General features: G+C 34.3%; 1 protein-coding gene across 2 annotated transcripts in view; it reads right to left on the bottom strand.

Moving 5' to 3' along the window:
* Positions 1–2,495: 2,495 nt before the first annotated feature.
* BANK1 (B cell scaffold protein with ankyrin repeats 1) overlaps positions 2,496–10,686 on the bottom strand; it is a 294,852-nt gene continuing 286,661 nt past the window's right edge. For both annotated transcript variants that reach the window (XM_041760292.1, XM_041760293.1), the window contains exons 14-17: positions 5,758–5,787; positions 4,899–4,954; positions 3,502–3,566; positions 2,496–3,244 (exon numbers count right to left, since the gene is read on the bottom strand). In XM_041760292.1, the coding sequence (XP_041616226.1) occupies positions 3,507–3,566; positions 4,899–4,954; positions 5,758–5,787 (146 nt within the window). In that variant the 3' untranslated portion in view covers positions 2,496–3,244; positions 3,502–3,506. The remainder of the gene's footprint in view (positions 3,245–3,501; positions 3,567–4,898; positions 4,955–5,757; positions 5,788–10,686) is intronic.

The following is a 10,686-nucleotide window of genomic DNA, read 5'->3' as shown; positions in this document are numbered from 1 at the left end:
ATGATGCAGATCTCTCTCTCTCAAAAATTTACCCATTTAGAAAAGCACTATGCAGTAAAATTCAGGTAAGCCCAAGTTATTAAAATCAGACCCCTTAGCATTATAGGAAACCAGAAGGAACTCAGATGGGCATATACCTAGTGTACAAATAGGACATAATGATGACTCAAGTTACAAGGTCATTCTCATTGGAACAATACTGAGAGCAGTCTTATTTTCTAAAAATTGGAGTGTCTATTGGCAGAGAAATTGAATGTTAGATTTATGAAAATATATTGGAGTCATCCATTCTTTTGAGTATTTAATGATCCGTTTAAGCTTAAGCCATATGCACTTCAAAACAAAGACATTCATTGTGCTATCATAAGGTTTTCTACTTTCAGAAAATTTTATATAAAGCTGTTTTTGTTTCAATGATGTTCTTTAAAGTGTTAATCCCATTTTACTGTCTAATCTAGATCAGGGTTTTTCAACCTTGGTGCTATTGACATTTTGGACTGGATAATTCTTTGCTTTGTGTATTGTGGGACATTTATTAGCATCATTTGTCTCTACACACTAAATGCCAGAAGCACCTTCTCCATAGTCATGACAATAAAAAATGTTGCCAGATTGCCAAACATCTGGGGCAAGGGAAGCAAAATTGCCCAGTTAGGAACCACTGGAATACATGCTTTCTTTATGTTAGCCTAGAAAATTGACAAGGTAGAAAACAAGGGAATCAGTATTATACATAAAACTCTGATAATATTCAAGGCCAGTTCAAATTTCTTTAGAAGTCCGAGTTCTGGTAAATTTAAGAAGTTAAGGAAGGGGCCAGCTCTTGGCCAAAGTTAGGAGTAATGGCTTGGAAACAAACCTGACTTAAGAAGGGGATGATGGGAAAGATAGAGTATATTAGCTACTGGCTGCTCAGGTTTCCAGAATCAGCGCAAAATCCTCAAAAGATTCCCCCATGTATGTCTTTCCCTTCTGGCAGTGGTTAGGACTCTCTGATAAATGCCCCAAATCTCCAAGGAAAGGCGACATCTTGTATCTATTTTTTTGTTCTTTGCCCCGTCCTCTCTCATCTTTATCATGAATGCAAAGCTTCTGCTGTGCAGCTCAAAGTTAATGGACAGTATTCTGCATATTAGGGGTGGAGTCCAGAGATGAAAAAAAACACTGTCTCCACGGGGCATTTTCAGTTGCCCAAGTTATTAAAATCAGACCCCTTAGCATTATAGGAAACCAGAAGGAACTCAGATGGGCAAATACCTAGTGTACAAATAGGACATAATGATGACTCAAGTTACAAGGTCATTCTCATTAGAACAATACTGAGAGCAGTCTTATTTTCTAAAACTTGGAGTGTCTATTGGCAGAATAATTGAATGTTAGATTTATGAAAATATATTGGAGTCATCCATTCTTTTGAGTATTTAATGATCCGTTTAAGTTTAAGCCATATGTACATGAGGTCACTCCTAAATTTGGATTAGTCTTCCTCCACCCTTGTATTCTCTCTACTTTTCTTTGCATCGTCCAGTGCAATAGGTAATGATATGGATTTCACCACTTCCCCCAATTCCAACCTTCTCTATCTTCCAAATCAATCAGGGGTGGGAGGAGTCATGGTAGAGGAAGGATGAGGAAGACCTCAGTTAATTTTAGGCTTCCTTTTTACCAGGTCTCTTTGTGATGACAAAGTGGTAAGATTTCGAGGGCCAGAGTATCCCAAGAAAGAGACTATTTTTTTTTGTTTTGTTTTAAGAAAGAGACTATTAAAGGGGCTTTTTGCCATGGTTTTATTCTAAGGTAGCTCAGTTCAGAAGGGTAGTATTTAGAGGCCCTGATTTTAGATTTCCATCTATGCTAAAGACCTGAATAATATTCAAACCTTATCTTTCTCTTCCACTCTTAATTGAGTCTCAGCTTAGAGATAATCCAATTGCTTTATAATTAGAAAAGTTGACATTTCACCTGTCACTAGATTTCACAATTTTAATAAGAATAAAGCCAATGACGAAACTGTAAGTATCAGTCACAGGCCAATATAGAGGTTTTTACTTTAGAGACAATACATATATTTGAATTTAGAGATACGGAAAATTATATAAAACCAGTCAGTTTTTCTAGTTCTTTTCTGAACTCTTTGGGTGGAACAGTCCACATAAACGGGGGCTCAGTGTGTGGAAGGGCATGCTGTTTCTCGAAAGCTTAGGTGTGAAACTATGGACTAGATTTCCAAATGTCACAATCAAAGCATCATCTGTTAGGGATGAATCAAACATCTGTATTATTTTTTAAAACTTAAGTTTATTTGAGAATGTTACTAGTCATGAGAAACTGTGGTCAATATTTTGCAGAATCATTATAAATAGATATTCCTATCACTGTTTAGAAGCTAGAAAAAAATCATTTGTGTATTTACTGTGTGGGGCTTATGCAATGAAATTCAATGAATTAAAAACTTTTTCAGGAGCCTTCCTTCTGTAAATTGGTGAGCAGAAGAATTTAGTGGTTAATTATTATACATTTATTTTGGAAAGTCAGACATAGTTTTAAACATTCATTTTATTTGCAGGAATCAGGCATGGAAATCATAGAACAATAAAACTGTGTTCTATTCTAAGCTAGTACATAGTTTCTAAGACATAGGCTGCTGGAATTGTAAGCCTTTTAATAAAGAATGTAGGTTGTAGAAATGTATGTTAATTTGAAATATAGAAAGTTAAAATAATATTCTCTCACTAATGGGCACTAACTAAAGGAAGGTTTCTGAAAACATGATGTGACAATAATAGTTAGACCTTTGAATGTCAGAAATTCAGAAAATGGGCCAGCCACTTAAAAGGCAAATATGTATTGAACAAATTTGTATTTCCATGGTCATCCTAAGGACAGAGGAGTAAAATGTTAGGGTTAGTGCTTCAAACAGGTGCAATAACTTTGCTACAGAGCATTTCACTTCTCTGCTCTTGTTTTTCTTCAATTTTCAAAATGGGTAGCAGATGCTTCAGTGGCAAAATGCACTGAAAAATCCAAGAATTGTCAAAGAATGCAACTGCTCTATGGCATTCAATTTGAATCTTGATATACCTATCTGAAGCAAGTTAAATTGTGGCAATAACAAATTATGAAATCCAGAGGTTTACTTCTGCTTTCATGGTATTTTCCCTGAAGATAGTAGGCAATCCAAATGCAAGCTTGCTTCGCTCAGAAAGCAGAGTGTCTGCAGATTTTTGGGTTTCATTATAATAACCTGAAAGTGAGATCACAGGAAATAGATTAGTGAATAATGGATCATCAATCGAAATTGATTAGCTAGCATAAAATCATCACTTTTATACATAAATCTTTCTAAGGAACAATCACCTTTAGCTTGAAAAATACATATGTTTATCATTTCAGGAGGAGACAGTGAAATATTTAAAGTATTCTGTGTGCTAGACAAATGATCCCTTCAAGTCTCTAATAAGCCTGCTTTAAACTTTATAAAAAATATAGCTGATATTTTACCTTCTTTAATAATCTTTCCTGCAACAGAAACTGAATTCCTTTTCAACTTGGAGTCGAGTAGGAAGCTAAGGAAAAAAAAAAAAGATACAGAGCTAGCATTTCTCCATTTTAAGGCAGAACAAAGAAACATGATAAAGTCATAGTTGCCTTTTATAGGACAACAGCTTCATTGAGGGAATTGGCAAGATGTTCCTCCATCTTAAAAGGAAACAATTATTGTAAAGCTCACCTACACAAAGTCGTTGAGTTCAAATTTTATTTCCATCTTGATGGAGAATAACCTAAGTGTTGGGAATTTACTCTTTTCCTCGTACCCCAAATGTTGTTCTCAAAAAGTATGCTATGGTTGCATAGTCCTCCAGATCTTGTAGAAGGATCTTTGTTTGACAAAGGTATTTTCATAAACTCAGAGGCCTAGCTGGTACCCCATGATTCTGCTATGGTCCAGTAAGTCTAAAGGGTCCATACACTGTAGACTCACTAGGTCTGTAGCTTACTGGTGGGTCACAGGATGATCCAGAAATATTTCAATCAGTTCTTAAGGGTAAATGACTTTTATGATTCCTTATGATTCACCTAAAACATAAGATAACTTAAAAGGGTTATTAAAATTGGTTTATTATGAGAATTTACTATTATGAGATTTATCATTATGAGGTTTTAGCAAGAAATCCAGGGGCCACATGATCCTAGGCAATACTGAAAATTTCCTACATCACATATGTAGATAGTTGGAATAACATGCCTGTTTTTGAGGAAGAATTTATGGTCAGGACATTATCAGTGTTGCCTTGAACTAGTCTTGGTTTTCTTTTCTTTCTTTCTTCTTTTTTTTTTTTTTTAAGATTTTACTTAAATTCAATTTGCTAGTATATAGTATAACCCCCAGTGCTCATCTCATTAAGTTAGTCTTCGTTTTCAATTGCTGCTCTCTTAGTGTTATTTTTAGCTTCTTGCTGATAATTCATTTTCAGTTAGCTCTACATGTGAAGTGATGTATATTTACGTGAATGATATTTTGGGGTTACATATTTTCCTACAGCTAGACTTTAAGGACTGTGTACACTGTCATTCAAATAGACTCATCATATTCCTGTTGCTAAAAAAGATATATGCAAAACTCCTCTAAGATTTATTTGATCTGTACATGTTAAGTTCAGTCATACTTTGGCCAAGGTGACTTTTCCCTTTGGGTTCTTTGCTTTTTTCCTAAATAGTTAATTTCCTTACATTACTGCTCATGCAGTAATTTGCACCCAAACGCTTATGTAACCTATTTTGTTCATAGTTGTTAAAATATTTCAAAGCATAGTCAGGATAGAAGGCTCTTACATTCTTTTTCGACAAAGAAGTTCTTTTTTTGCATTTTTATAAAAATTAACATAAATACAACCTACCTTATTGCGGAAGGGTATGTTATGTAACATATTTTCATTGCGGGCACTTTCATTACCTAGAAATATAAACTCTGTTACTATTTCTTCAGTCATTCGCGTATTTAATGATTCATATATTCAGGACTTTTAAAAAACATGACATGCTTTGAGTACGATATGGGTAAAGGGAAAAGTTATTGAAGAAACAAAAAGGGGTGTGGCCACTGCTCCTCCTGCCTTTACTACAGGCTTTCCATTTTCAATCCCAGCCATGTGGCTAGGTTCTATTGCTTTTCTCCATTCTCACAGTCACTGCTTTGGTTCAGGTTGGAGACAGTTGCTCCAAATTTAGTCAGGGCTCCCCAGCTGGCCTCTGGCTCCTCTTGACCCTCCCAACCTTCTGCGTATATTCCTCCCCACCACACTAAAGTGAATCACCATCTCAAGTGTTTTTCCACTTTGATTTGCTTTATCAATAATTCCCACTTACCAAGCATCGACTCCCATTGACACATCATTATCAGTCTTTATAGCAATCCCCTATGTAGAAGTCTTGTCTACATTTTACATACAAGGAAACTGAGGCCTAAACAGCTTAAGTGGTTTGACAAAGGTAGTAACTGGTAAGTTGTGAAGGGCTAGGCCCATTGGAGTCCAAAGCACATGCTTCTTTTACTGTGTAACCACACCTCTACATTGCTGTTCTCGAATCACCTCAAAGTTATTTTGGATGTCAAGTGGTTTTGCATATACATATGAAAATCTATATGAGTTTTTGCACTGACCTGCCTAATCATATTAAGTTTACTTTAATTTTGAAACTGGTTTATCATATACTTTGTTGTAGTCCAAAATTCTTTGGTAAATAGCAAAAACTTACCATTTGGATGGTGCACAATAGTGAGTTTATCTAGAAGACAGAAAAAGCACATTCTATTGAGTTTTGCTCAATATTTATCTTAAATTTTCTTCTTTTTATTGTTTGACTACTTCTTGTCTTTGAGGTGACTATGAAATCTAATAGTCTGGTTACAAAGATACTAATCTATGGCCACAAAGTGTGGAATCATGTCTTTTACTACTTTTGTCTTTTTTCCTCCTGATCTTTGTCCCAAGGTGTTATGATTTTAGAAACATTAGACACTTAATAAAAGCTTGCTATTCTGCTTTAATATTCTTTTAGCCTGTGATATTCCATTCTTTTTTTCAAATTAACATTATTCAGTATGTTTAGTACAATTCAGACATTTTAAAGTATGTATGTTTACGACTTTTGACAAATCTATACAGCCATGTAGCCATCACCCAGTTAGGATAGAGAACATTTCATTTCTACAGAAAATTCCCTTGTGCCACCCATTAATATTCACCCCGCCATTACCCCTAGTGACCCCAATCTGATTTTTATCGCTATAGATTAGTTTTTATCTAGAATTCCAGATAAATGGAATCTCAAACCATGTACTCCTTCATGTTTGATATCTTTCATTTAGCATAAAGCTGTGAGATTCATTCATGTCGTTGTGTGTCATAGTAGGTATTTCTTTCTATTGTTGACTATATTCCATTGTGTGAATTAACTATGGTATAACTATCTCTTCTATTATTGGACATTTGGGTTGTTTCTGGTTTGGCCATTATAAATGAAACTGCTATGAATTTTGTGAACAAGACTTTGGGTAGACATAATATTTTCTTTTCTTTTTTCTTTTCTTTTCTTTTTTTCTTTTCTTTTGGCAAAATACATAGGAATGGTTTGTCTAGGCCATAAGGTAGGTGCACATTTAACTGTTTCATCACAACTGTTTCATGACACAAAGTCGTCACACCACTTTACCCTTCCATTAGCAATTCATGCAATGCATATCCAGTGTACCATATCCTTATCACTTCATTTTGACAATATCTAAATATTCTAGCCATTATATTTGTTGCGTATTGGTATTTCATTTAGTTTAATTTGCATTTTCCTGATGATTAATGATGTTGAGCGTATTTTCACATGATAATTGGCCACTTATTTTTATAAACTAAGGTCTAGGTATGAGATGTACTCATTGGTGCTGGGCTGTCCTTGCTTCTAGGGCTTTTCAGCAGAAGGGCTAAAGAAACACATTTTTATACACAGTTATATTTCTATATCTATTTGTAATAAGTTGTTACTTTTACCTCCATTTCCAATCTAGAACCACAAGATTCATTCCAACCTTCCTTCTTTCCTTAGTAGTTACTCCTTTCTCTGACAATAGGAAGTCTGGCTATTACTATCCATAGTACATTTATTTATTTACTCCATCTTGAATGTACAAATGGTACTTTTGAAATTGCTGAGCTATAACTCTATAGAGAAATAAACCTACTAACTGGAGTACAGAATACATTTTTGTGTACTGATTTTTAAAAACATTTTATCTTTGGAATATTCTGTTTTCTAAATTATTTTGTTAGTTTTCTTTTGTCTACCTTCAGTATGGTAACACCTCTAGGTTCATTTTCTTCTGCTCTTCCTGCCTCCTTCCCAGCCTCATCTTTGTTGAATATGTAAAACATTTCATTCAAAGGAGTGTAATTATTTTAGTTTTGTAAGTTTTGCTTTTTAATTAATTTGTTCTTCTTGTCTAAGTTAAATGTATTGGCAAAAAATTAATTATTTTTCCTTAGTATCTTTATAGTAGCTATAGGATCTGTTATGATAACCTAACTTTACTTTCCTGATATGGTAACTCTTGTTTTTGCTTTTTTCCAGTTCATTTTATCAATTTTAGTTATGTTTTCAAATAGCTGATTTTTTGTTTTATCTCTTTAATTTGATATTGATTTTTGATTTCATTTTGTATTGACTTTTGATCTGTTCTTTATAATTTTTCCTCTTACCTCATTTTTGGTTTGAGTTTGATTTTCATTTTCCAGTTTCCTGGAGTGGAAACCTGGATCACTGATCTTAAGCTTTTCCTTTTTCTACTACAATATTTATAGCCAAAGATGTACCTCAAAGTACTATTTTAGTTGCATTTCACACATTTTGATATGTTGCACTTTCATTATCATTCAGGTTGAAATATTTTCTTGTGATTTCTTATTTGATCCATGGGTTATTTTGAAATGTACTTAATTCCTAATGATTTGGAGGGAAATTTCTAATTTTTCAATTAAATTCTAATTTCTGGTACGCCTGGGTGGCTCAGTGGTTGAGCGTCTGCCTTTGGCTCAGGGTGTGATTCTGGGATCATGGATCGAGTCCCACATCAGGCTCCTTGCACGGGCCTGCTTCTCCCTCTGCCTCTGTCTCTGCTTCTCTCTCTGTGTCTCTTGTGAGTAAGAAAAATCTTTAAAAAAACATAATTTCTTTCTGTTGTGGTAAGAGAATATAAGCTTTCAAAGGCTGAAATCTTTCAGAGAACATACTCTGAAAATTTCAACCTTTTGAAATTTTTTGAAACTTTTAAAATAGCCCAGCATCTGTTCTGTTTTGGTAAACCTTCTATGTATACCATAGGCAAATATGTACTCTAAGTTTTTCCCATGTCATGTTCTGTAAACATCAATATATTTCCTATTTATTCTCTCCTTAAAACCATATTTTTTAAATTAATTTAATTATGGTTATAGAAGTTTCTTTAAAGTATTTGTCTATTAAGACCCACAATGGGACCATTTTAGATTCAGTTTTTATTAATGGCTTTCCTTTTCTTTTCTATGAATTACATATTCCTATATCTTTGTATGCCTTCCTTTTTTTAAAAAAAAATTGAATACTGGACATTATAGACAATCAATTGTATATTCTAGATTCTGTAATATTCCTCTACTAATAAGTTTAGGTTCTTATTTCAGCAGGAAGTTTGATTATTGGCATGAACTTATATAGGCCTGGTTTTATGCTTTTTTTTTCAATGTTGACTTATAGATAGCCCAAGGCTTTTCTGAAGCCCTCAGTAGGAATGAGCCTGCAAACTCTCCCTTCCATGTGGCTCTTGTAAGGGCTTGGTTTTAGGCTTTGTTAGGGCAGGTCTACAGGAGTTCTCACCCTAAGTCATGGTCTTTAATCATTACATTTCTTGGGTGTCACAGCAGTATGCAATGTTTTAACAAATTGTTAAGAAGATCTTTCCACTCTGGCAGGGTAAGAACTCGACTTCCCCAGTATGGCTTTTCCCTGGCTCTGCTCAAACTCTAGTTTATCTGTTTTGCTTTCAGTGTCCTAGAAGCTGTTATATGCCTCAGTGGTCTTGCTCTGCACATATTCAGCTCACCTTTTGACCACAGATTTGTGAAATCCCTCACTCCATCTGAGGCTACCTCTCTATACAGCCATCTCCTCTTCGGTGACCCACCACACACATTCTTAGAAGCTTTGGTTGCTCTGAATCTGATCTTTCCCTCCTCATTTCAAAGGATTGCCTTGCTTTGCACAGACTCTAGTCAGAAAATCAGTCTCCTGGGTCATCATTAGAGCCACCCTGTAAGTTTTGTCACTGGAATTATGGTCTTAGGCTGTTAACTGCCTACTCTCTGAAATCAACTTCCTAATATTTTTGCCCAGTGTTAGTGTTCTGTACAGTGGGAGGGTTTGTCTGGTCCTGCTTTTGGTTAGAAAGGGAACTAGCTGATTCCTAATTAAGACAGCAATGATTAAAAGCATTGACTTTGGAGTAAATAAATTTTTTTTTATTGGTGTTCAATTTGTCAACATACAGAATAACACCCAGTGCTCATCCCGTCAAGTGCCCACCTAAAAAAAAATAAGTTGTAGTTTCTAGTCTGTGTGTCTACAATCTCAGTTTCCTTATTTATAAATTGAGACTAATGTCTACCTCAAAGGGTTATTGTAAGAAGTTCAAAAGATAATAGAAAGTGTATAGTAGTCAAATATTAGCTGTTACTTCCTATTCCTAATATTCCTTAGTTAAAGTATTTATATATTTTGTGATTTTATACATTGTTAAAATTTTAATCTTTTTCCACATTAGAATGGAGATCTATAGGACTCAGTCATCTGTAAATCAGCCCCGTGTTTATTAACTTAAGTATTTTAGAAAGTATATTTCTGTTTTTAGAAAACATTTCTAAGAGAGCTTAAAGAATTTTCTATGGAAAAGCAGATACCAATTTAATAATATGAAAATAAAAATTTTCAAGGTAAATTTCAAAATGAAGCACTAGCTAAAACCTATGCAATCTTACCAAAAATGGAAGAGATGGAGATTTCAAGGTTTGCTAGTGGTTGTCAGTTTTTAATTATCTGTGCAGGGGTTAAGGACTTAGGGAAAGAGTGGTCCAAAGGTGACAACATAATTTATTTTCAGTTTTGGAATGTGCTGTTTATCTTTGGAGAAGATTTACCAACTTAAAAATGTTTGATTTGTATTAAGATTAAAACGACTGTCCCCCCTCCCAAAACAATTAACAATTGTTAATTATTAGCAAGGGGAATCTGCATTGCCAAGAAACATGCTTGCTGCATGGGAAAACAACCTGAGATTTATAATTTAAAATTATCCACATGTGGACAATCGTGAGAACTGATGTATTGAGAATATTCAACCTTATTAAAAAAGTATGACTCCTTAATAATTCAGTACTCTGTGTAACGGCTCATACATATTAAAATTACTGGGGTGGAATTAAATTATTTGCAAATTTCACAGAAATCAAAGGAAATAAATTAGCATTTATTGAAGGTTTGTTATGGATCAAAGAAGTTGAAAAATGTTTTAGATATCAAGGTACACAACCACTTTCAGATATATCTATAACTACTCCTGTTTTGCAGACAAGGAATTCAAGTACCAGGGATTAGATGCTGTCC

Source organism: Vulpes lagopus, chromosome 6, assembly GCF_018345385.1.
Source record: "Vulpes lagopus strain Blue_001 chromosome 6, ASM1834538v1, whole genome shotgun sequence".
Lineage (NCBI taxonomy): Eukaryota > Metazoa > Chordata > Mammalia > Carnivora > Canidae > Vulpes > Vulpes lagopus.
The sequence above is the reverse complement of the archived record's forward strand: the minus strand, read 5'-3'. Positions and strand labels throughout refer to the sequence as shown.